This window comes from Apis florea, unplaced genomic scaffold, assembly GCF_048593485.1.
Source record: "Apis florea isolate Af1SG1 unplaced genomic scaffold, ASM4859348v1 contig_3081_pilon, whole genome shotgun sequence".
In the NCBI taxonomy this organism is placed as follows: Eukaryota; Metazoa; Arthropoda; class Insecta; order Hymenoptera; family Apidae; genus Apis; species Apis florea.
The window spans coordinates 3,779,267-3,806,239 of NW_028256703.1; the positions used below are offsets into that span (position 1 = coordinate 3,779,267).

Consider the following 26,973-nt stretch of genomic DNA (forward strand, 5'->3'; position numbering starts at 1 on the left):
GGCATTATAAGTATTGACATCAAATCATTTATTTTTGCACAACCAGGCAATTAAATATACATTATATACAGAAATTATGCAAAATTTGTAAGAATATGTTGTTTATTTCATCAAACAACAACATATTATAATAGTAAGTAGCATAATCTTTTGAATGGACCATTAGAATTTGAAATAAAATAACTGAAGTACTTTGTTTTTGTACTACACACAAAATTTAATATTTTACTTATGGTCTCACTCAAGATATAATAAAAAAAACTCTATAAGCTTTTACATTGCTTAATTAACATAAAACATAAATATCTATCTCTAAGCTCTTACATTTGGTTGCATCAGTCGTGAGCATGACTGTATGCATGTGCATTACATTACATACACATCTGCATACAAGCCAAAAATATTTTTATTAATCTAACGAATAGTCTAATTATTATCAATCTATTGATTCGATTTCACTGGTATGTACATCATACTAAATCATACTAAAAACTTAAATCTATTGATATCCGAAAAACGACACATATTGGCATGGAAGCCAGTTTCGGAACGCAGAATTACAGAAAACAATACAAAACAATAAAATACCATTTAAATAATACGCCACATTTTTAAATTAACATTTTTTCTTTTAATTAAGAACAGTCTATAAAAGAACTTTTACTGGGATTATACGTATTTTTTTAATCATTTACAATTATTATAATTTTCGCGCGTTTTTTACTCCATCTTAAATTAATTTTGAAGTAGTGGGGGCATTCGTCTATTGTTTTCATGTAAGATCTATTTTTGTGCGCATAGAATAGTAGAAATTACTAGAATGTCGCCAACATGATTTTATATAAAAAATTTATAAAATTTTGTTGAATTCGTTAATGAGTTCAATCTAATTAATTATTCAAAAATAGCAATAAAAAATCATTTTTTTAACGAATTCACAAAAGTATCTTTGTTCGACTTAGTTATATTTTGTATTGATTATAGTTACTTTTTTCATAAAAATGCATTCTATGATTCTATTAGTATATGTTTGAATCGAGTGTTGAAGGACGGTATTCCCTGTTTTTCATAAAAAAAATCATCATTTTTTAAAAAACATAAAGTACAATATGAATAATTTACTAATTTCTTATAACATCTAAGTGTTTTTCTTCCATTTAATGCCTGCAATTGACGTACGTCTCCGTTTTGCCATTTACGATACGAACGTAACGAGTACAGGCTCGTACGAAGAGTGCAGGTACTCGCTGGTCTGTAGAAAAGAAAAGACTATTGTAAGTATTTAAGTTCTATAAAAGATAATTCCATTAACAAAATATTTGTAATTTTCTTGTCGTCATTCTAAGACTAAATCGAAATCTTAAAAAGGATATTCAGAAAAAACTATGTCTTAAAACTATCTTAAGAAATTTTTCACTTTTATATCACAAAGAAGACAGCCATTTTTGAAAAAAAATCTAGTCTCAGTATGACGAAGCTTTGTGTTACCGCCAAATCAAGACGAAAACCACATAGCATCGCCACTAAATATTAATTTAAATATTGTAAACAACTATAGTAAATAATAGCAATTTTTAAATCATCTACATCTACATTATATAAATCATTCCAAGTTATGACACACGGTGTTAAGTATCACGCAGTATGCAAGCAGGCAATCGAAATCACATCGGAGTTAGTATTGTTAGAGCACACACTCACATGCCTTCTGATCTGAATCCTGATCCACGCAAGACGGTTGCTGAATATATAGAGCCGGTTTCAATGGCCTGCCATCTTGATCTTCAACTTGGATTACCAAGCCGTGATTACTTCCGCTTCCATGAGAGTTTCGTGGATTCAATCTCCAGAATCGAAGACCTTGTCTAACATCTAACGCTAAATGAGTACCTTTAAACGTGAGAGGTGTCACTATCGAATCCATCAAACGTTTCTTCGCTGTTAAGAAAAAATTTATTCCATAATTTATTTCTTATAAAAAGTAGTTAGTGATTGAAAGTAGTTAGATCGATCAAAAACTTACATCGATGCCTCTTCAAAGTTTTCGTGTAATAATAGACCGATATTCTAATTTTTTTCTCATCTTCTTCTTCATCATCGAACGTACTTTCCGAAGAGAACGTCACGTTTTCTTGCGGTAATTTAAATATCCGTAATTTGGCAGCTATCACATGATCACTGGAAGTCAAGTTCAATTGAAAATGCATATTCATAGAGAATGAATCTGTCCAAGCATCTTGATCTGTATTACGTGGAATTTGACCTGATTAAAAGAATTGGATTTTAAATATTATTTTTTTATATAAATATATTTTAATAATTGAATAACTAATTATCGTTAAGAAACTTACAAGTTGGCGAAAACATTGTCAATCTTTCTCGTTGGACTTGATTAGCATCGGTGCTGAGGTTGAACCTTCCCGTCAGAGCTAAAACTCGGGTTTTGATATCCTCAATGGCTTTTTCACCTTGGCTACAAATATAAAGAAATTTTTACAAACTTAATAGCTATAAAAGATAGTCGACAAACTTTTAACACGAAACAGACAAAAGGAAAGATATATGATTTTAATCTATTAGTAAATAAAAATTGAAAATATTATAATTAGAGAGTAAATTCAAATAGAAGAATCAAAAGTAATCGAAGAATTCTGCGTGCCTGAGTGACGACGTAAAAAATTTTCACTTGGAGATACGTGCAAGCTTTCCGGCAGTAAGACAGGCTAATGGACGGTGGTCAGTGACCTACAGGGCCTATAGTGTGGGTCAGAGATATTTATTATACGTTCTAGACATTGACTAGACAACCACCGTAAGTACTAGTATCTCATTTGTCTCGTCTAGCAGGGAACTGTTAATGTATTCGTCTTGGGTCTTAAATTTTAATTTCCGTTATTAAAATTAAACATTCTTTTATTTTTCGATACTTCATAAAAAAAGTTTCAGTAATCAGCACAAGTTAAATAAATTGTACTAATCATAGAACCTGAATATATTACGTTAATCTAGATTTTATGACGAAGAGATTTTTAAATATATGTGTGTGTGTGTGTGTGTATGTGTGTGTGTGTGTGTATAAAACTCGCGCCAATGATCAGGTGAGATTACGGGATTGCATAACGAGGACTAAGTCATTAACCGGCAGGAAAAAAAGGAGGAGCGTCTTTTCTCTGCGTCACTGGCAAGGATTGGACGCCCACTTGGACCTTTGAGCGCAGCCAATCGGGCGTCAACGACCTCGTTGTTGCTCGACAAACAATCAGAAATGATTTTCCTAAACAATCAGTTGATCAGGAATAGAATGCACAGTTGGATGCTCGAGAAGAACGTAAAAAAAAATTTTTTTTTTTATTAATCTCCATCTAATTTGTCCCACTCTTTTTGCCAGGGATCCAGAAATCCCTTTGGAGAAGCGGAAGAGATATACGGAGGAGAGTACTCGGACGAAATCTCGCCACGAAATCTTGTATTCGATTCTAGACATGCTCCTTAATCTAGCCACGTCCAAGTCACGCATTCTACAGCGTCTCGTTGCGTACGTGTCACGTCTGTCTGCCGTCTGGGAAAGGGAAGGACTCGGGTGTCTGGAGGCCGTTGCATCATGAGAATGAATCCAGTGATCCTTCCCGAGTACCGTATTAAGAAAATTGGCCGGTTTTGTAACAACGTTGTAACAGACTAACATGAAGTAACATCGACAGATAAGAGTTCTTCGACTTTTTAAAAAAAATCTTTTGTTCTTATCCGCGAAGAATAAATTTTTTGCTTAAAAAAGAAAGGACTTTTAGAAAAAAATTTTTAATATTAATATAACAATTTCAGTAAAGAATCATCGGGGAGAAAACTCGAGAAGCTGTTAAGGATTAAAAATCGATTTGAGACGAATGATCGATGATGGGTGTCAAAAGGCAAGGGAAAATGTTTTGTATACCGCAAAACGGTGAACAACGACCTGATTGGCGACTGTCAAAAAATGCACGTTGCATCGTCTGGCGGTGAAGTGGGGAGCCACTGACGAAAACTTCCTCCTCGCTCTTCGTTGCGCGTCTCGCATCATCTTTGTCGGCATAGGAAGAGAGACGCATAGACAAGGTCAGCGCATTAAATTAAAATGTGTTACATAACCTCGTAAGAGAGCAGTCCTAACTGCAGTCTGACTAGACACCCGGTGATTACGAGGGTGCTCAACTCAAAATCTTCTGTTTCTTTGGTCTATGTAACAATATTTGCTTCATCATAGATTTAAATTAAGAAATAAATTAATTTATCTGGCACATCGCATAATTTTATATCATTTTTTTTTTCTTTTAATCATATTTGTATTTTTATCTTCATTCACTATCGTTATTCTTGAGTAATATGAATAATCCACTAAATGAAGTATCTATATTCTTTTTTTTTTTATGATTTTTATAAGACTAAGTTTTGAAATCAAGTTAGAAAATTCTAATTCTTGATGGATTATCTAGATCACTCTGTAGAGACTCGAGGAAGAAGCGGAACGACCGGCACACCGGAGTCCTCACTCTCAGCAGGCTACGCCAGTGCCGACACGAATGCATTTACGCGTCTAGACTTAATAAAATAAAAGAAACGCCTTCGCACCAGAGGCCAAGGTGGTGGTGGAGAAGGAGGGTGATTTAAAAACATAGTTAGGGACCACAACGGAATTTCCATTATATATTTTCGTTCTAGTCTCTATCCCGGTATCTGTCTTTTTAAAAGATTATGAGCACCATCTTTGTCCGATAAATCATTTTTTTAGTGAAAAAAAAAAAATTTTTGCACGCATCACTGATTTTTACATCAAATCATTCTTGCGATTCTAAATTTTCTTGCATTGATCTTGCGTTTAGTAATGATTCGTATATATTGATAATATTACATTTACTTTTTATTTATTAGAAAAAGAAACGGCAGAGGAAAAGTTAGGAGAAGTTAGCTGAAGAAGCGATTGCTGATCAACTCGAGAGGCGAGAAATTCAGTGGCGCTCCGTGATTCTTGGTTTCGTCATGGTATTTTTACGGGCCATTGAGATATTTTTACGTAGCGGGGGCAATGATTCGTCAAGAACGTCTTTGTCGTTCAGTATTCGCAAGCAAAGGCCTGGATTATGTCGTTGGAAAATCATTTGCTTTTTTCTTCGTTGCAATAATTAAAAAAGAGTTCAACGACAACGTTTGAAGAAAGAAGAAAAAAAAAAAAAAGAAAAAAAGAAGAAGAAAAACGAAACATTACCTTTTCATGCAGGTACAATACATTTCCATACAAAGCATAGATTTTCTGTTATTATCGCAATAAATCGTGCAATGCGAGCAATGAGATAATCGTGATGAGAGAATGTATTTTTTAAATTATGCAAGCTAAGCTTAAAAGAAATGGGAGATCGGGAGAGCAAAACAAAAAAGAAAAAAAATTCGACAGAATTTATCTGTCCATGTTATTCGGCACACCGAGTCCCTTACCCAAAAAATGATCATAGTACCATCGGGGTGAAGCTTACCTGTCGAAGCTTGAGGTTAGGTTTCCTCTAAAAGACACAAAAAGCACATTGTATAGATACTAATTCCGCGTTTGCCGTTTTGCAAAGCAAGACACACGATGAATGACATTTAATGTGACATTTAATGAATGAGAAAAAAAATCGAGTCGTCCGTGTTTTGAAATTTTCATTTTTTTGCCCATCGACTCGAATCTATGAGCCAAAATTCCGATTAAAGAGAGAAATTTGTCTCGAATTGTGTGAAAATGAACATTGAATCGAAGCACAAATTGGAAAAACGTAGAACTATAAAAGATGATTTGATTATTTTACTTACCCTCGTCGATGAGCAATAGCCACTTGTAGATATGACGATAGATTCGCCAATGGAAGATTGCCGGCAGAAATGTTATTGTTAGACACGAAGAGCTTGACAGAATCAGGAGTGTCGTTCAAATACCCCAACGTGCTGTTTTCGTTCTCCTCTGTGTTCCAATTTAGTCGGGAATCGTGACTAGAGTCTTCATAGTCGGACGTTTCGTTCTCCTCCGTGTTCTCGAAACTAAGGGAATCCACGAATTCGGGGAGTACTCGGTAAACATCGTCTTCGACCCATTCCAGCCCTTCGTACTCGTTAATTTTTTTATTTTCATTAGTTTTCTTCTCATTTTTTAAGACAGATACTTTATCGGTAGAATTGACGATACGAGCGTCGATATTCGTTTCATTTTTGTCAACGTTTGAAATTTCGTCTGGCACGGTAGTACTTTCCGTGGTAGTAGTACTACTCGATGTCGAAGATGCGGCTGTAGCGGTAGAATAATTTTCATTATTCAGATAGTTACTCCTAACATTGATGCCACTCAATTGATAAACCAGAGGTAGAGTAGCGACAGTAGTAGATGAAGACATCGATGGCGGTGTCGATACATGAAAGGAATTACCGGCATTTTTTAAACTCGCGTGTCTCGTTGTCGAAGAATCGTGATGTTTCCTAGAACGATTTTTATTCGTTTCGTCCGAGCTGGAATCGAATTCGGAATCATCGTATCGAATCTTGAAGACTACGTGAGGCTCCATTACCCTGTCAAAATCTCGATGAAGATTATTCGCGATATCTTCCTCTTTGGAAGGTTTGGTAACCTCTTCGTAATCGACAGCTGCAGGCTCCGACCAAGATTGCTGAAATTCCACGTTCGATGGCAGATTCTCGTAATCAAGGATCGCCTGTCGATTATACGCCTCGAAGTCAAAATCCTTGTAGGAAGGTGATCTATCCACGTGCCGGTTCCTCTTATCTTCTCTGTTACCTTTGTTACTCTCGGAATCAGGGTTTTTCGAAACGGAACGATCCGTGGATTTTTTACTCCAATTATTATTTTTACCCTTCCTTTCTCCATCCCCTTCGTATAATACCTTTGCCCAAGATTTCACGCTCTCCTTCTTCTTCCTCAATTCCTCATCCTTCTTCTTACTCAATTCTCTCTCGCGGATCGCGAGAACTTCCTCCAAGCTATAATTTAGACTTTTCAACAGCAACATATCACCCGTGCTAAGATCGCCGGTGATTATTTTCAAGATAGCTTTCTCCAGCATCTTCTCCAGCCTCCTCTCGCTAAAAGGGACCGTGCGCCCTTTAATATCCTCGCCCTTCAAGCCCCTGCCGTGCTTTTCGCCCTCGGACGGTACCACGTTCTTATTGTCACTGGCCGTGTACCTTTTCCCGTGCTCCATCGGGTCCCCCTTTTTCTTATCGTCCACGTGGACACCGCGATGATGATGATGGTGGCACGACACACTGTTCATAGTCGAGACGACCAACAGCAGCAGCACGAAGAACTCGAATAATTCCATGACGACGACGACGACGATAGGAAATTTTTTTCGTGAAAGACGGGGGAGAAGGGGGAGAAGGGGGAGGGGGAGGAGAGAAGGGAGGGAGAGGGAGGGAAACTCTCACTCGTTCGATCCCTTTTTCTGTGTAAAAAAAAATTGTATACGTAAGGAAGAGACAGATGGTACCACTTTGCTCATCGACAAATGCGGCCACTGTTATCGCTCGATGGATGCCTCCATATTTACGAGGGATTTTTACAACCCCCTCGAACAGGAGGGAAAACACGGTGGTGAGATGTGTGAGAAAGTGTTCTTTTTTTTCTTTTTTTTTTTTTTTTTTCCTTTTTTCTCTTCTCGCAAAACCGCGTGCGTTGTACCTATACCGTATCGAAACGAAACCAGTGACCCAGAGAACGATGAGGAATGAAACGGAATGAAGAGGTTCGGCCGCGGTATGTCCGCGTTACGAAGAAGTGTTAAACAAACTGGTCCGTGTGATACGGAGTGGCGGCGGGTGATCGCGGACTAGTCTAATCGCATCAGGAAGCCGCGGTATATATGTAAGTAGGAAAGATTCGTGGCATGCGTGTGCACGGGCTGAGCAGTAAGTCTCAACTGAGCCGAGCTGGCCTGCTCACGGACATAATTCTGTCTACTCACTAATTCCGAGACAAGCACGAAGCCGCGAGAGGAGACGCGCCGGTGTTACTACGATCATTCGTTTTTTTCTTCTTCTCCTCCGTCTCCTTTCTCTTTCTCTCGGTAACTCTGTCCCTCTCGCTCCACCCGCCGCGCGCGTGTGGCAATCCCTTTCCCTCGCTCGCCGAAATCCCGCGGACGACCGCCTTTTCTCTCTCTCCGTGACGCTTTATCGCACCCGCCTCTTCTTCCACTTTCTTTTCCTTTCTTTCTTTTTTCTTTTTTTTTTTTTTCTCTCTCTTTTTTTTCTTTTTCTCCGATCCTCGCCCGATCTTCGCTCTCGTCAATTTTTCAACGTCGGTTGATCATTCGTTGTCCCACCGCTCATTTCAACCTCGCATCGAGGCGCACCAAACCTAATTTCCCGCGGATCTTTTTTTTTACGCGCGTATACGGATACTCAACGTCGATATTATTTTGTCGGCTGGATCGAGTGTGACAACCGAGGAATTTTCACACGCGGTGAAATGTATGTATCGGTATATGGTCTGGGAGGAGGCGACGTTTTCACGCGTTCGGGAACGCGAACTGGTGGAAGAAAGGAAGGTGGCTCGCGGGGGGAAAAGGAGGAAACGAAAAACGGAGGCGAGGAGAAGAGGCGCGAAGAAATGATCGAGGAGGCACCTTGTATTCGGCTGCTTGTTTCAGGGGCAGCCACGTACGACTTTATAGGGTGTCTCCCTCTCCACCGTCTAGACGAATCGAAGATATGATCTTTGAATCATAATGTATCGCTTTTAATAAATGCAGCCTCCGCGTGCGTGCGTGAAAATACGATGCGTGGCAAAGCACGTCGACGACGGGGCCCAAAAAGAAGAACGGGAACGAGGAAAGAGGGGAAAAAACAAGCGGAGACCGAGAAGAGACCGGGGAGAAGAAACGAAGCGGGACGAAAGATGGAACCCGTGATCGGATCGGTCATCCGGAATCCGTGTGAAAATCCATAAATTTCGCGAACGAGAGAAGGAAAGAGATTAGAAAGGTCGCGGTTGACGTAAATTGTCGAGCTGCGGATCTGTAAATTAGGTTAAAGGATTCGGTTCTTTGAACCTGTTTACACCGTCCATCTCTCCAGATGTGGACAGATGTCGGCTGGGATATATTCGAATTCGCATTTCCAAATAAATCGTTCTCGATATTTCCGATACAATCGTAATCGGGGCTAGGATCTATCTCGGGGAAAAGTTCACGTTTAAAATTCTTTCACGTTAGATCTATTCTCACCGGCCGATAACTTTTAATTAACGATATATTTCTCTCTCGATAAAAATCTCCGGAGAACCGCATTAAATGACGTTACGAAAAGATCTTAAAGATGATTTAACAACGAACGGTTTTCCCTAGACGAAGGATGAATTTAGATTCTCGTTCGCCTAAACAACTTGGAAGTCTTGTTGTAACAGAAAACATTTCTTACTTAATGATCGATTCCTTCCTTTTGGCGGGTGGCCATCGTCTCGGATAAACATTTCCATCTCCTTCTCCTCCAATATCTCGTCGCGTGATATTTGGAAAATTTTACTCGAATCTTTCCGATCGAGTCGAATCGGCACGCAAGGAGGATCGCCTAGACGGTGATAAACAAAATTCGACGAGGTCGAATGAAACGAGAGAGAGAGAGAGAGAGAGAGAGAGGAAACGAGAGAGGGACACTTGGCTCACCCCCTGTTGCAGCAGGCCACGTCGTCGCCGCGTTGACCGATGCGTTTGGATCACGCGTGCATATCATCGCGGGACGCCGCGTTACACGTAGACACGTGCACGCATTTAAATGTAGAAAAGGAAACGGCGGCTGAGGGATCGGAGAAAGGAAGAGGAGGATGGGGACGAAAGAGAGAGAGGATGCAATTTGATCCGGCGAAGAGAGGCAAGTCGGAATCGTCCGAATCTCTCCGACCACGGTGCAATACGGCCATGTATGACGTCACCTCCGAATCTTCCGTCGCGATTCGGACGTACGGACAGACAATCTGGCGTCTAGACGTACCAAAATAAATAACACGGGGCCTTGCCTCGCCATCAAACTGTTTGCAATCGTAATACTCATCCGTCGGCCTTGCGGGCCCCTCGTTCTGGACAGGGATGAGGAATAGAGCGGAACCGTGGTTCACAACAAGTGGTTCGTGGCCATTTCGTATTATATCTGAATCGGCCGATTAGCAACACATCAATTTCCAACGAAATTAACCAAGATTCTAATTATTCGAGTTGACGGATCGTTGTATCGAATATTGGGTAAAGTCTTGAAAATTCGTTATCCGATATTGGTATTATTGATCGTATAATGATTAGTTTTTCAGGAATGATTGGAACCTTGCTGTCAGTTTCCGGATAACATACGCACAATTCAATTACAACGTGTTGTTCATCGCAGTCAGATCATCGGTTGCGTTGTTCGATCGATGTGAAAAGGTATCGATGATGGTAATCGGATGGACAGAGCGTCGGGGACAGACGCCAGAGTAGGTAGGTTCGATGACTTTCTCCGCTGATCCAAAGTTCGTCAAAATTTCGGTCAGCTCCCAGATTTTCTTCGGATATCGTGACGCGAAATGGATTTCGGATAAAGGTATGGATCGTGGTTTATTTTTTTTTTTTTTTTTTTTTTTTTTTCATTAGGCCTCGTGTCTGGCGAATCGAAATCGAATCGAAACAAAATAAGGGAATGGATAAGAAAAAAAGGAGAGAACGGATCAAGCGCGTATATATATATATTGATTCAATCAAAGGTGAGAAGGCGTATTCGTAGAAAATGAAGAAAGAAAAGAAAAGAAAAGAAAAAAAAAATGGAAATGGTGCAATTTGCTCCACTCGGATACATCTCTCTCTTCCTCCTTCACCTCGGCGGACGCAGACGATTATCGAGATAAGGAATACCTGGAATCCGACCAGGAGAGAGAGATCGGTCCCTGCTCGAGCTTCGTGGAAGCGAAATTTGAATTTCGAATCGTATTGCGCAATCGCACCCACGCATAGGTGCACTCGTTTCGAGGAGGCCTCGCCATCGTACGTGGGATTGTATAAAATTGAAAACAACAGATCGTTCCGTGTGGGGGGGAGGGCCACCCTTCTTATAATGTTCCAGCATTTTTTATCGGTCGCGGAGATAAAATATTCTAGCATAATCCGAACGATCTAGCCGATTCACGGATTTCACAAGCACCGTTACATCATAAATAATTACAATAAATTCGTCTTTCGCGTTAAAATTTTCGTCTCGTTTCCTCCTCCACCTCTTCTTTTATATTCTCCTCCTTTCTTTTTCTCGTCACTGACTTTTCTCATCCCGATCGATAAACAAACGTTAAAACGAGCGCTATATTATAACGTATATAAGATGCAAGCCTGGCCGGTTAGGGATCGGAGATAAAATAAATTCGCTGTCAGAGCAGAAATTACCCCTTCCAGCGCGTCTATCCAGCGCGTGTCCAGCGCGGATAGATTAATTTCCAGCGGCTACCGAGCTTTCGGATCGGATGATCGTTAACCAAGATAAGGGAACATCGGAACTGACGTGGATATGATAAAGGGCGGAATCGGACTCCGTCTCATCTCAGGGAGAAGAGTCGCGTGCTGCGCGCTCTGGATTCGTCGCATTCCAAGTCGCAATCTCGACTGGGCGAGACGAAGGCAATTTTAATGCGCGCGCTTCCATGTATTTTCCCATCCTCCACGATACGAAATTGTATCGCTCGCTTCTCCTCACTATCCACGATTCGAGGAGAATGAAATTAAAAATGCATTGCGAAAATGCATTATTGGCGATTTAAATCGATACATATGTCATCGAGAGGGTTCGACTTGTTCAGGCGCTTTGGTCAGGTTACCTCCCCCTCCCCCCTTATATTCCAATTAGAAATGCATTAAAATTGTCACGAGGAGTAATTTAAACTGGGCAGCCGTACATGATAAATCGTTCGTCGAAGCGATCGTTCGAAACTTGTTCCCCGATTGTTCTTCCGTTGGCTTGCTCGGTTTTTTCGAAGGGTTCCTCCTCTCTCTTTTCTTTTCCTTTCCTTTTTTTTTTTTTTTTTTTTTTTAGATGTCGCGCAGAATCGCGGGAAAGAAGAGAGGGGCGGGAAGAAGAACGTATTTCGAGTATCTTCAATTCTCTTCGGTTCTCGTGTATCCGAATCTCGGTTCTAGGACGGCAGAAAGATGCGATCTGGTTTACTGTTTCCATCGTGGCCAGCAACTACGCATTTCCGCTCGTTGAATTCCTCTGTGGGAATGAACGGTGTTCGCTTGGATCAGATACGATACGTTCGGCTGAACCAGATCCATGTACCAGAATCCGACCAAATCGCCGATCGTAGTGCAGCCCATGGTTTTGTTTCTTTCTTTTCTTTTTTTTTTTTTTTTCCCTTTTTATCTTCCTGTACGATCGCCTCCTCCTTTCCTTAAGTCTCCTCCTGAATTTTTCTCAATTCCCAATTCTTTCTTTCCGCATCGGAGGAAAAAGGTGTGCGCGGATAATTGATTCGTGGTAAATTTTCAGGGGTTCCAGCCGCACTCCCTCGAGAGAGCATAGTTGCTCGAGAGCGGGAGGGAAGAGCAACGGCGGCTATGGCTCCCCGCCCGCCTTCGCATCTGTAACGCCGATGTTTATCCACGAGTTATGCTCGTTCGGATTTCGCTATTCTCATCGAGTTTGGCGGCGTGCCAGGGACCTAAAACTGGCTTGCTTAACTTCTACTACGTAGAGCAGGAAAATAGAGGAGGTGTGCGGAATTATCAAGGCCAGTTGGAGTCGAAATCGGCTTCGAAAAATGTAAATGTTGCGCGTGAGCGTACGTCAATCGTTCGTTTGACGCGACTCGATTTATCTCGGAACGAACTCTCCGCTCTATTCGTATTCTTAGAAACAAATTCCCTGAAATTCGAATTTACATACGTGTATATACGAGGGGAGGGGGGAACGAGGATAGAAGGAGGATAGGATCATTAGGAAATTCGTTGCCGCGTAGATGTAGATCAAGGACGATCCGCGTTTCCTCTTTCTCTTTCGCATCATCTGTCGATCCGTCGTATAGTGCAACGTCTAGGAAATCAAATTTCTCCGCAGGTGGAGGAGAGTCGGATAGCGGAGAGCGAAAAACACGCGGGCCTGGTTTCCTACAAAAATTTATACGTGACTGGTGGTCGAATTGCTCCAGTCTCGTCTCCCGTCGCGTCTCGGTTCTTAGATAAGAACCGCGTCGTCATCTTCCCGATTCCGCCATCCTTTTCTCAATCTCATTCTCCATCGAATTAAACCAACCGACGAAAAGAAAAGAAAACGCTATCCGCTCCTATTTCTCCCGATCGATTGGATCGATCGAATTCGAAACGAGACTGCTTGCTCGAACGTTTTCTTAAACTCGTGAATTTCGTCCCCGAATCGATCTCCAATGTTTTCTTTCCGAGAAACACCTTCGAACGATCTTCCACGCGCGCGCGCGCGTCCATCCAACAAATCTTCCTCTCTCGTTACGCTCGGATAAAGCCACCTTGTATAATTCGATCGAAATGTCGGATTTCGAAGGAGAAAAGACAAGACAATTACGACGCGTTTCAACTTCGAGATCCGTGGATACTTTTGTTGCAAACATTTCTTAAATAAAAAATTGGAAATCGACCGATTACCTTAACGTCCAGCAATTTGTAATTACGATAATTACTCGATGATTCCTCGTAAAGGTCAAATGATAAAGTGCTATTTTTTTTCGAGCGAGAAAAGATGTGCGTGTCGTTTTATAAATTTTGCTTGTTTTAATAATTAATAAACAATCGGGAGGACAAGCGCGATTGCCATTATTGGCAATACGATTACAAAAAAATTTAACATTTTAATATTTAATTATTTGTTTCTTTCGAATATATTTCACGGAAATCTTCTTTCCTTATTCTGGGAGGAAAAAAGAAAAAAAAAATATAACTTCGTCAAGGCGATTCGATTCCTTGGTAAAAAAAAATTCGTTACACTCCTCTGTAATTATATCCACGTCTCTCTCATTGAGCGCTACAACTCCCACGAACAAGTTTCCAGGTGCATGACTAAGCTGCAATCCTTCTCGCGCATGACAATTATTTTTTATCGTCCAGGAAGCGTCTCGTAATTTCCTTCATCTCGTGGCAGTCAGATTAGACCGGAGTCTCTCTCTTACCGAAGTGTGTCTATCGGTGCGTGTTCCATCCAGAAACGTTCCATCTGAATTGCGGGCGGATATCGTCGATTACGGGCACGGTTTTCCGGTTTGGCCGGTGCGTGTTCCAACGACTCGTGCGTGGCTAAACACGGCGGAAGAATTTTGATGGACCGCGCAAGAGAAAGTATCGACGGCCCCTGTCGCGACGTTCACCCTGTTAAATTGCGTTTCGCGTCCGATCCTTCGCCCACGACCCGTTACGACGACGCGTCGTCACGTGACCGACGACGTCCGTGTGAAAAAAACGGCGAGGAATTTTTTTCGTTCGAACGATACAATTGCCCTGCCTCCACGAAATTCATCGGTTCCTTTCGGATTCGGGGCTCGTAGGGCTCGATCGATGGACGAGGCATTCGAATCGAAGGAATCGGCCGAGGAGATTGTCCCTCGCGAGAATCAATTATTTTATTTTCGCGTTTTCGTATTTCGCTTCTTTCCATTAATTCCCGATTTGCTTTCCTGCCGATTATTCACCTTACGTAAGAGATATTTTTCTTCATTTTTTATGTTTCGAGATATAGTTTCGCTCCTCCTTCCCCCTTCTCGGCGTTTTTTTTTTTTTTTTTTACGTTTTACTTGCAAATTAATTGTAAAAGGTTATTATGCGCCGAGCACGTGATAAACAAATTTACCTTTTTATCGCACGGAATTTCGCGATAACGGCGCTTAACCCCTGGTTCCCCTGCTCGAGTCGAGGTCGATCGCGTAAAACGAGGTCAATTGTAAAATCTTGTACTCGAAATCCATTATTAGCCTCCCCCTACTATCTAATCATCGAAGCACCGTCAAACGGTAATGATCCGATCTTTAGTGATCCAAGAGACTTATCTCGGTGCACGTGAACCGTGATATCGACGGCATGATAGTATATATAATGTTAATAAGAGATATTCGGTGTCAGTAACATTTTTTCACTTATCCAGTGACGAATCGTGATCGAAAATTTGTAAAAAAAAAAACTTAACGTTCATAGTTTCGATTCCAGTCGAAGTTGACGAGACTTTTCTGCAGTATGTGATGAAAACTACATAATTTTAATAAAACGATCGATACAATCAATGTTGAAAAAATAATTGACGGTTTTCTTTTTTTTTTTTTTTTTATTGTGTTCAGAAGAAAATGATTGTTTTACAATCGGTTTAGTATCTTAAACGACCGAAATTACTTTCATCGGTATCATCGTATATTTAATCAGTTATCATTCCATTTATAAATTATTTATGTTTAAAAATTATATTCGGCTTTGTACGAATAATTAAACTTCACAACTTGTTTCTTTCCATTTCCTCGATAAGTATTACGTTGGTGACATAACGAGACATGTCTGCAAATCCAGTATTCGAGGTATATTTTATATTTTATATTTTTCTTGCGCGATATCTCTATTTAATTCAATCATAATTATATGTACAAACTTTTCGATAAGAGTAAACCCTTTATTGCTTTAACTTATCAGTTATCTTTTATGTTAATTCAGATATAATTTCTAAAAAACCTATTTGTTCGATTGAAGTTAAAAAAGAAGCTCGTTAGCATTTCCACTATTTTTAATAAAGTTTCTTTATTTTTTCTTTTTTTTTTTTTTTTTTCTTTTCTTCTTTTTTTTTAGAACACCGAGTTAAACGTGTTAGAGACTGGTCATCTAACAAACGAATCGATAACGGAAAACAAGGTATGTGACATTCTTGTTAAAGAATGCCATTGTTCATTACAATTAATCGATGATTAGTTGATTCAATAACCTTCTTCATTTAAAATATCGAATGTTGATAAAAAGATAAAATTACGTAGAATTAAATTTGTTGCGAGGTATTATCTTTGTTATCGCTTGATTATATTTAATTATTATATTTAATTATTGTATTTTTTTTAAGAACTATACCTCTTCCAGGAGACAAGAGAAAAATCAAGTGATTACGTACAATCGGTATACGATGCATTGGACAATTTCTTTTCGAAGCATCGTCAAATAGTTCAATTTTTCTTGATGACTCTAGTGAATTTAATTGTATTAATTTATTTCATTTTTGCCACGATATATTGGAAAAATAGTAAGTTGTCATGAAAGCCAAGAAAATTTGATTATTTCGTTTTTACGTTATTTTATTTTTTACATTATTATAACCCAGTCTTTGTTAGATTACAACTACTTCGATTGGTGCCATGGTTATGGCTTGCTACTCCTTATATTAGTGGTCGTTTATGGCTCAATTTTTTATCATTATGCCTTGAAACCTTTTTTTGGAAAAATATTCGTTTACTGTCATCGGCCATGTATCAACATCATCGACAATTTTCAAAAGATAAAGTAAAATATTCATTCGATGGACGAAGTAAAACATTCATTTGCTAGCTAAAAGTTTCTACTAACTATTTTATGTTACTTTTTTTGCAGATATGGTAACATTATCGGCCAAACAGTAATTTATACATGTATCTTTGCTGCTATCATTGTATTCCTTATTATCGACACTGCGAACTCGAGAGAAAGATTAATGAGTGGAATCGGAATCATCGTATTGATAAGTTTAGGATGGTTATTCTCAAAGCATCCTAGTCACGTGAGTAAATCTTATTTAGGATTGATTTTAAAAGCTATATTAATCAATTACTTTTAATTATTCTTTTTTCTCGAAAATAATAATATAAATGTTTACAATCTCAGATTCTCTTTGTTTATCATTTAACATATTAAAATATCTATCGGAACAAATGGAAAAATAAAGGATAAGAAAATAACAGCTGTAATTTTTATAAATTCAGATAAAATGGAAACTCGTCTTGAACGCGTTGATCGTGCAAATTATCTTTGGTCTTTTTACAATTCGATGGTCCGTTGGTCGATCTATTTTCCAATGTATTGCCAACAAAGTAGAATCATTTCTCAACTTTGCAAAGATTGGTGCAAGCTTCGTATTTTCCGATAATCTAATCGCAGATGGTATTTTTGCTTTCACTGTTAGTGAATTTTTTGCTTTTTGAAACCATTGAACGAATTCGTTATTCTCGCTAATCAAGTATTTTTTCTTTTAGGTTCTGCCTGTGCTCTTTTATTTTAATTTTATCATTCAAATGTTATACTATTTAGGTATTATGCAATGGATTATCTTCAATCTGGGTAAATTTCTGCAAAAACTCATGGGAACTTCGATTTGTGAATCAATAGTTTGTGCTGGAAATATTTTTATTGGAATGGTAATTGGTATTATATATTGGATTAAGATTTTCCTTAAGATATTGTGACAATCCATTCATTTACAGACAGAAACACCGTTAATGATCAAACCTTATTTGAACAAATTAACTACCTCGGAATTGCACACTCTCATGAGTTCGGGTTTTGGTACCGTTTCAGGTGAATAAACAGCAAGCGATATTTAATTGATTCCCAAAGAAACATTAATCTCATTTTAAACTTAGGAACTGTTTTCGCCGCATACATTAATTTCGGTGCAAATCCTGCTCATTTGATAACCGCTACTTTGATGGCAGCACCAGCAACTCTCTGTTATGCTAAATTATTTTATCCAGAAACTGAAAAGATCGTAATTACTTCCGATAATGTAAAATTAGAAAAATCGTAAGTTTGTGAATGATATAATGTAATGTATGATTCTATTTTATCGAATGTATTAATTATCATAAAAAAAAAAAAAATTGTTTTAGTAAAGACACTGGTTTAATAGACGCAGCGAGTAAAGGTGCTACGGCAGCAATTCCTTTGGTTTTGAGTATAATTGCTAATATTGTTGCGTTCGTGTCCTTTATCGCGTTAATAAATTCTCTATTGTCCTGGGTAGGATCACTAATTGGTTATGAAAAATTAAGTTTCGAAGTAAGTGAAAAAGAAAAAAAATAATATTAAGAAATAATCGTTTGCAGATATTATTTTACTGAAACATCATCATTTTTTAGCTTATATTATCGAAAGTATTTATACCTATAAGTTGGGTTATGGGAGTACCTTGGGATCATTGTGAGGATGTAGCAACTTTAATAGGTTTGAAGACTACAGTAAATGAGTTTGTCGCTTATAAAGAATTGGGAAAATATAAGAAAGAAGGTCGAATTTTTGGTAGAATCGAGGCTATAGCTACTTTTGCGATTTGTGGTTTCGCGAATCCTGGTTCTGTTGGAATTACTATAAGCATATTGACTTCTCTGGCTCCTGATAAAAAAGAAATTATAACCAATATTGTCATGAGAGCCTTCATTTCTGGATGTGTTATTACGTTTCTTACAGCCAGTGTCGCTGGTAAGATTTGAAAGATCATTCTCGCATTTTAAGAATTATTTTACTAATAGAGTAATGTTTTTTCAGGAATGCTGGTACCTGATGATTACGAATACATAAGTGCATTTGTATCAAATAGAACTCTTAGTTAATATTCTAGGTTATTATGTTTGTCAGTTCTAAATATAAAATATTTGTAAGATATATGTAAATAGGTAGGATGAATAAGAAAATCTACATTGTTTCAACTTAATTGATATTAAGATATCATCCTATTTGTTATAATATTAAAATTTCATATCTAATGTCCCATAGCCATACTGATTCTTTATAAATTATACAATTCCCGTATAATAAATAATCTAATAAATATATAATAAATGATTACAATATACATAGTACGAATATGAAAACTTAAGCTAATACATTTTGCACGTTTTTGATAATTATAAATACGATAGTGTATAGTAATAAGTAAAGTATCACAAAAAATTAATGAGATCGATATTCAATGTATGTATGGAATTGATATATGCATCACATATATGGAATGTTTGCTTTCTCAAGCACCAAAAAGTAAGTGCATTATTCTTCTAAAGATATTTTTATGGTAGACTATGAAGTTGATGAATTTCATAGAGATTGTGTGTACGATTGAACACGTCCGCAGTTACTTCTAACATTTTTGGCAAGACATCAACGTTCCTTTGAACGTCTGAACCACAGACCTAAAAGAATTAATTTCAGAATAATTTATTAATTTTATAAAATTAAATTTCAGAATAATCTATTAATTTTGTATAAAAAAAAATATAAATATTAACCTTCTTAAATAAAAGTTCTCTCGTAGGCATTGTATACATGGCAACCACTGCAGCCTTTCTAATCACCCATGGATGGTGCTTAGCTAATGTTTTATTATAAGCATCTTGACAACAACTGGATGTTTTATCACTATCTGAAAGATCGCCCAATTGTCTTAAAAATTCTCTAATAAAATCTGAAAATTTAAAAGTGATATTAGTATATGAATTAAAAATAAATACTTATAAATAAATTTTCATACATTGTAGTACCTAAGCCTCTATGAAGCCTCAATAATGTACGAGCTCCATTCGAATAGTCTCCCTTATCTAAAATTTTGTTTTCTTTCTCATATTCTATCATGGTCTTTATTGTACCATAGTTTTGATCATTTTTATTGATCAAGTCAATCAATATCTCAATCTTTTGCTTTAAATCCGACGATACAAAGCCAAAAACACTGCCCATCAATTGAAAAAATCTGTGTCACAAATGATTATACTATACATATGTTAGAGAGAAAAACAAAGATAGGAAGTGCTCATTTATATTCATTTATAAAATTAGGTCAATAAAAGATGTTACATGTATATGGCATTGACATTATCATTACTATTTGTTTTTAAAAAGATTTTTAAGTAAATTTTACGAAGAAGAAATCAAAATGAACACTAACCAGATAAAATGTTTAGCTATTAGCTAAAAGGTTATATGTAATAAAAAAAATACAATCTGTTATCGACTTACTTGTAAAGTTCATTATAGGCATCCAAATAAGCTTTGAGATCAATATCATCATCTTGAACGAGAGCTCGGTCAAAATGATCGTGAACAAGTCTGAGATCAAAATACATTAAATCCATGCCTTCCGCCATTTTCGTGTCACTATATTTAATCGACTACTGACTTGCTTGCTACGTGCTTAAATCTTAAGCTGTGTTATCAAAGATGACATATTAATTAAACATAGTTGGTGATAAAATGTGTTGTATTAATTGAAAGTGAGATAAGATGTTAATAAAGTTAAATTGATAAGCTGCATATTTAAAAATCAATCACGTTTTGTTTTTAGGCTAAATGAAATTTGATTATCAATGCTGATAAATTTTAATATTATTAGAAGACATTTTTATTATAAAAATTATATTAAAAAAATTTAGATACATAGAAGAAGCATTTTTTAATATTAATGCGATTGTAATAAATTTTATTTTTTGATCCAGTATTTAGTTTCACATGTTGCGGTTTCAATTCGACATTCTTGAATTTGTCGCTTTAAAATCGTAATAATCGATACTTCAGTTTATCGAATATGGCGACACGTGAAATGATAGGTTAACCTTTCTTAAAATTCATTTTATTTTTTTATTTAAACTACATAAAATTAATTATAAAATTTATCATATATAATATTGCAATTACATTATCATATTGAGATATTGTATGCAAAAATATGATTCTATTTTTATTATCGTGAATAAAGAATAAGGTTATATATATTTTATTTTAGACATTTTATTAATTAATTATTAATGTAGATATTGAAATTTCTTCATATTTAAAATCAATTTTAAATATGTTTTAATGTCATGTAATATCTGCTTATAATATTTCATACTTTTATTTCAATTTTTATGACAAATAAGTTTAAAGAAAATTTTGGGAAATTTTGCTTAGCTAGACACGATTCATCTATTGTGTTATATTTTGATTCTTCTGATCTTTTTGATTCTTTTGATCTATTTATATATTTTTAAAAGAATGATAAATAGAAAATAATATCAGTTCTATCATTTGAAAGTGATTGCGCAAACTTGACAGATCTTCAAAGCTTTTGTTATTGTGTATAATCTTTAAATTATTGTGACAAGAATATAAATTGTAATACTGGAATGTAAATTGTAATAGTTTCAACATATGCGTTTTATGTATATTATAGTACATGAATCATATTGTTCAACAAGTTCTCGAAAATTCTCAAAAAACAAGTAAAATATTTTTTTATTAACAATATTATATTCAATTTTAGCAAAAATGAAAAATGTGACATATTATTGATGATATATTATTAATTAAAAATTTTATAATATAAGATTTTATTTATGTGATCAAGAAATAATCAAAATTAGAAAAAATTTACAATTTCTGAATAAAATTTTAACTATATTCATTCGTTTCATATAATTAATTCTATTAATAATAAGAAAACTTCTATAATTTTTTTCTGCAAATTTTATATAAAGTATTCTTTTCTATTTCATTTATTCTTCTTATAGTATATTTAGTTTAGTTATTTCAATTTATTAATATAAGTTTGTTGTATTATTGAATCAATAACGTTGGAAATAACATTAAAATGATAAAATGATTTTAGAATATAATAAGATAAAAAACATGCATACAGTACAATAGATTTATATTTTATCTTAATTATTATATTTTATTTTTCTTTTTAACTAGAAATTATTTTTCAAACTTGATATGATTTATGGATTTTTAGTCTGTTTAGAGGCTTTCAAATATTTCCACGAGAATTGCCATATTGTTATAATCTCTTTGTTCTGTGTTTTCCAGCTCAATTTAATTGCAAATGAATGATCTTCATTCCAAACTTGTCTTCCTTAGGTTCGCCAATTACGTCAATTTAGGTTTTATCGCTTGTATTATCGCATATTCATCTGCCTGAGTTCCATTCATGCGAAAGGAAATAAATGCGAAATAACGTAAGGATACTTTTCTTACAATTTTTTTTTTTTTTTTTTTTTACAATTTTATAATTTCAAGAATTAAATACTGTACAATCTTGCTATTTTCAGTTTACTATTAATTAAAATCGAAAATCGTTCAACCATGAACTTCAAAATGTACACTAGTAAAATCGGCAATTACCTTTATCGGTAACACGTAGAACAATGATACGAACAAAAGAGTTTGAGAATCTGGCTGACACTAGACGTATGACTAGATGTATGTTGGTAACTGGTGTCCCTGGGGGCGTTAAATAATTCACCGCAGCTGGGACTGAGGGTTAGATAAGAGGCGAAGCTTGTGGGAGGGCGAAGGAGGCAAAGGTTGAAGGACCGATCAAATATTCAGGTCTACTTCAACGCGGATGGAGCTAAGCAACGTCGAGTATGAAAGCGTAACCGAGAAAGAAAAACCTACGAAGTCGGATCTAACCGTGTCTGATATCATTTTCGCTTCGAAAATATTCGCGCTGCTTACGAATTACCGAATTGACGTTCCGAAATATATTCAGGAGTATTCTATACGTCTCAGCTCTTTTTTTTACGATGGTTATCCATATCTAAGCAAGTGATCTCGCGAGGATTCAACTCGAACGACCAATCACGCTGAGACGCATAAAAATGTGTCACTGGGGTGTTGTAATGCCGGCCATCGAAGCTTGTCAATAGCGATTTCACCAATCGTCTTGATAGTTACGATGTGCTACGAATTCGGTCAACTTCAGCATTTTTTTTCTTCCTCTCTCTCTCTCTCTCTCTCTCTCTCTCTCTCTCTCTCTCTCTCTCTCTCTCTCTCTCTCTCTCTCTCTCTCTCTCTCTCTCTCTCTCTGTAAGTAACGTTTAGAGACGCCACTAGAGAAATCGTCCAAACACATCTTCGATCATAAGAGAGATTTACACTACGGAGTAATTTGATCGTCGGTTCGGATAATTGTTATGTCATTTACACTTCCACTTCATTCAATTTTACCCTACCCTACCCTCTCGAAAAGAAAATTGATCTCTCGAAGCGACAATTCGAGCGACATCGGCCGAAGAAAGGGTCCGAGAAAGAATTGGTCAACGAGGCGTGTTCCGCTCCTAATCATCATTCTAATTATCTCGGTAACCCAATCCACTGTTCGCGTCGCGCCTTGGCTTCCCGCCTCGATTCCCTCCTCAACTTCTCGATTCTCTCGTCTCGATCCTCACCCCGCCTAACAAATTTTCCACCCTCCCTCAAACTGGTGTCCTTCGTTCCGATCGTTCCTCCCTCTCCCTCGTGATTCTCGCTTCCTCTCCCACCTTGGTCCCGCGACGCGTCTCCTCTCTTTTCTTCCAAGTTGTTCAAGTCTAACTGCGGGATTGCCGACGACCGCCCATCTAAGTTTAACAATTAACGACCGATTAGGGAAAAATAAATTAATCGCAAACTAGTGGCGCGTGTCAGAAACAGGCGGTCTAACCTATCGGACGAATCGAAGATATCTTGCATCTACGCCTGCCGAGAGAAGGTTGGAACTTTCGATCGACGGAGAAAAATATTGTAAAAAAGAAAAAGAAAAGTATCGAGCGAAGAAAATTAGCCAGGAGAAATAGTTTTCACGGGTAAAGGAGAAAAACGCTTGTCGCGGAGCAACAAGAAGAGAAAGGAGCGAGGCGACGGTGGGGAGGACCCTTGCGAATTTTTTTCTTCCCTTCGATTCGTCCTTTTGTCCCGGTTGTCAAGGCTGACAAGGAGTGCAAGCATCGGGGACGAGGTATTTGTCATACGTCGATAGGCGTCAGGATTGACATACTCCGCGAGCGTGAAACGGAAGCGCGGCGTTTGGGGCGGCGACGATTGAAGGGTTCCGAGGGAAAGACAGATAAATATTTGAGGAATTTGTCGTCGTGAAAGAGGCCGAGAGAGACCTATCGCTTGTTTACCAGCTCTGGTAAAAAAAGGATTTCGCTCCAATCCCCGTATGCAGAACGCACGAGGGTGAGGGTGAAGACGATAGGGGATGTCTTCGTAATTATCGTGAGAAAACACGATTTTTCCTTCTCTCTCTCTCTCTCTCTCTCTCTCTCTCTCTCTATTCGTACGTTTCGACGACGCATCATTTTTAACACGATTTTTATTTCTCTTCTCTTTTCCCTTCACACGCGCTCGAATCCCGTATATTGATCGAAGCGAGCGGAAAATTGTAAACGTTATAGCCACCTGGCATATTCGAAGAGGCAAAAGGGAAACAGGTCGGCGAGTTTCACGTCTGTCGATCGGGGGGGATACTGTTCTACGGTACATGTACGTCGGATGTAACGGATCGAGCGCGAAAAGCCCAGGTAGCCGGCGTAAAACGAGCCCGGGAAGTTCATTAATGGATTAAGAGTGGTGGATCGATACGATTAGCGCGGCGCGCGAGCTAGCGAGCGAGCGAGCGAAGCAACACGCATCGAAACTTAAAACCTTCCCCGATGCCCCTCCCCCCTCCCCCCCTCTTCTCCCCTCCCCCCCGCCGATCAATTTTTCGCCCCCGTGGCTGTGGCCCGGCCACCTTGATTTATGGAAAACACGATGAAAGTCAGGATCCTCTCCACGCGCCAGCTCATATTATCGGCAGAGATAGATAAATCTGGATTATCAAGGATTCCCTTCGCGGGCGAAGACATACATTTCGGGGGGAGAGGAGGGTGGGGTGGGTAAACGCGTGTCGAAAAATGGAAAAAAAAAAAAAGGAAAAGGGCGAACAAATCGAAGCTTTTGAAAAAAAAAGGAAAAGGAAAAGGAAAAGGCCTTTCGATAACAACACCCTCGACACCCTTCGAATCGCGGCTAACACACGGCACATTATGATAATTGTTTTTTCGAGGGAATATGTATTAAGCGTAATTCGCTGGGAATCGTCGATAATCCCTCCAGTCCTAACGATGCCCTCCCTTCGATCGATCCCCCGCCGAATTGACATGAGCATCGTGTAGCGCACGACGTACCCTTAGACCTAGTGTCGGGGTTGAATTTTAAAACTACCCCCTGGAGAGAAACGGCGAGTTGGCGACGGCCCCGTTCTTTTTGAATCAGACCGACTACTACCACGCCCGGCCCCGTTGTTGCGTGAAGAACTACAAATCCCCCGGGACCCGTGCGTCGATACTTTCTTCACCGTTCAAATCCACACACGTTCAACTATATCACGTATCGAGTACGTACTGAAACGACGAGTTTAAAAACGAGAGAATACAAAGAATACCGTTCAAAACTTTCCCCCTCTCGTTCAATTCGTTTAATTCGTTTTCGCGAGAAGAAGAAGAAGAAGAAGAAAAAGAAGCGGATTTCTATCCCTGTTCCGAGACCCGTAATATTAAATCTGGCTCAACGCTCGAAATCTTTCGAACGCAGCCTCGCGGAGGCCGTGCTCATTTGCTCGGCATGGAGAAGGAGGAGGAGGAGGAGGAGGAGGATGGTGGCAGTCGTCGTTGCTTGGTGACCTCGTAGATTAAAGACGAGGAGCAAGCACGAGGATGGTCCCAGGCGACCCTTTATGTCGAGCCACGTCTCTACTACGCTGCCTGAACTATGTAGAAGGAAGAGATGGCGAGAGAGGGGTGGGGGAGGGAAGCGGAGCGGGGTTGAAGATAGGAAGGCGACAGGCAGGGCGGATGGAAGGAAGCAAGGTGGTAAGACTCACGGCGGGATGGCGGTTGGTTGGAGGTTTCAAGGTGGAGCCGGGGCCGCTGTCGTGGCTCTAATAAGCCGCCCCCGACCACGTTCCACCTTACGACCCTTACATCCCTTTAGGGGCACCCCAGCAATTTGATAAACTGTCACTAGCGGAAGGCCTCGCAATTCTCGAAACTGTCCTCCTTGACCCCTATCGCTTTTCTTCCACCCCCTATCTTTAACCTATGCCTTAGTTTTTATAATTTCCTTCGCTTCCTTCGTCCACCTTGATTCAAGATTCGCGAAACGGGACACATCCCATTTCCATGCAAATCGGCCAGGATATAATTCCAGCGGGTTGAATTTGAGAGAAGAGGAAAAAATTACATCGTTCGTAGTTAGTTCCGGGCGGAAGATCGCATTTCGGAGAAGAACCCTGGTTCCTTCTCTCTTTGGTGGAGGATGTCGTTCCCCGCGTCCAAGGCAATTCCATTATCAACAATGACTTTTGCCGCGGATTGTTCACTTCCGCGGCGTGTATCGATCTTTCAGCCACGGAACCCGATCGAGCGAAAGGGCAGCTGTGGAGAGAGCCTCGAAGACCGACGGATCCCCACCCCCTTGGGAAATGATACCACTTTGCAAGGAGCGAATGGAAATGACCCTGGGATCGCTTCCGGCTCCCGGCTCTCTTGGGTCGTTCTTGGTCAGGGACGATGACGACTGCGAGGGACAGGGGATAACGGAACTACCCTGATTAAGGAGCGGTCGCGTACCAACCCCTGGCCAGTAACTCTCCACACGCGGCCTCTCGATTTCTTGTAATTGCCAGAAGCGACGATACGATTTCCATACGAATGGACATCGTAATAATTGTCGAACGAAATCGGAACAAGCATCAACGATGCAAGTGGAGAAGAAGTTTAAGTTTAATTATAATTGGATGTTAAAGAAAATGAAAGAAGCGTGTAAATTTTTCGCGTAACCCGGAGGATGGGATGTGGATGTACCATCCCTCGTGACGATGATCGTTTCTCGATGACGGTAACGGACCCTCGTTTCTAACCCAATGTCGATATCGTCGTACATGCGAGACATTTTCATCGTTCCGAGAATTTGCTCTCTGACCGTTTCATTTAATCGTAAGAAGATCGCGAAGAATCGCGCAAACTTTCGATTCTTTCTATCGAGAATTCGATTCGAAACAAGAGTTTTTCGAAAGAAGAGTTCGTCTCTCTTCCCCGGATTATTTGAAAATTTTTTTATTACGGGGAATGTAATAGACGAGCAACGACACAGCGAAACGAGGCACGTAGCTCTTGCCCGTGACGGGATTAACGCGATCAACGCACTCGAATGG

The 26,973-nt window shown here is 38.7% G+C and overlaps 3 protein-coding genes across 15 annotated transcripts; 1 reads left to right on the plus strand and 2 right to left on the minus strand.

The window, feature by feature from the left end:
* Window positions 1-4: 4 nt before the first annotated feature.
* Window positions 5-8,416, minus strand: LOC100864363 (uncharacterized). 3 transcript variants are annotated; one of them, XM_031917263.2, is made up of 6 exons: window positions 5,821-8,416; window positions 5,505-5,531; window positions 2,352-2,473; window positions 2,024-2,263; window positions 1,706-1,938; window positions 5-1,252 (listed from the first exon to the last, which is right to left on the minus strand). In XM_031917263.2, exons 1-6 carry the CDS (start codon window positions 7,335-7,337, stop codon window positions 1,196-1,198), a joined length of 2,196 nt encoding a protein of 731 aa, XP_031773123.2. In that variant the 5' UTR covers window positions 7,338-8,416; the 3' UTR covers window positions 5-1,195. The 3 variants fall into 3 exon arrangements, with proteins under 3 accessions (XP_031773123.2, XP_012343550.2, XP_031773122.2); XM_012488096.3 differs by having other exon boundaries at window positions 1,702-1,938; XM_031917262.2 differs by lacking the exon at window positions 5,505-5,531 and having other exon boundaries at window positions 1,702-1,938.
* CNT2 (Concentrative nucleoside transporter 2) lies at window positions 1,145-22,515 on the plus strand. Of its 11 annotated transcripts, XM_086908972.1 has the most exons (18): window positions 1,145-1,274; window positions 3,389-3,535; window positions 3,823-4,092; window positions 4,470-5,251; window positions 12,517-12,789; window positions 15,816-15,878; window positions 16,098-16,257; window positions 16,346-16,514; window positions 16,602-16,767; window positions 16,970-17,164; window positions 17,240-17,401; window positions 17,468-17,561; window positions 17,627-17,786; window positions 17,873-18,041; window positions 18,122-18,461; window positions 18,528-20,733; window positions 21,870-21,967; window positions 22,061-22,515. In XM_086908972.1, the coding sequence occupies exons 5-16, from the start codon at window positions 12,637-12,639 to the stop codon at window positions 18,590-18,592; spliced, it is 1,896 nt and encodes a 631-aa protein (XP_086765098.1). In that variant the 5' UTR covers window positions 1,145-1,274; window positions 3,389-3,535; window positions 3,823-4,092; window positions 4,470-5,251; window positions 12,517-12,636; the 3' UTR covers window positions 18,593-20,733; window positions 21,870-21,967; window positions 22,061-22,515. The 11 variants fall into 11 exon arrangements, with proteins under 11 accessions (XP_086765098.1, XP_086765105.1, XP_086765100.1 ...); XM_086908979.1 differs by lacking the exons at window positions 1,145-1,274; window positions 12,517-12,789 and having other exon boundaries at window positions 3,064-3,535; XM_086908974.1 differs by lacking the exons at window positions 1,145-1,274; window positions 3,389-3,535; window positions 3,823-4,092; window positions 4,470-5,251 and adding exons at window positions 8,452-10,253; window positions 10,311-10,484.
* On the minus strand, window positions 18,680-20,496 carry LOC100867133 (ceramide-1-phosphate transfer protein). Its single transcript, XM_003694765.4, has 4 exons — window positions 19,992-20,496; window positions 19,517-19,725; window positions 19,265-19,440; window positions 18,680-19,168 (listed from the first exon to the last, which is right to left on the minus strand). Exons 1-4 carry the CDS (start codon window positions 20,117-20,119, stop codon window positions 19,046-19,048), a joined length of 636 nt encoding a protein of 211 aa, XP_003694813.1. The 5' UTR covers window positions 20,120-20,496; the 3' UTR covers window positions 18,680-19,045.
* Window positions 22,516-26,973: the final 4,458 nt, after the last annotated feature.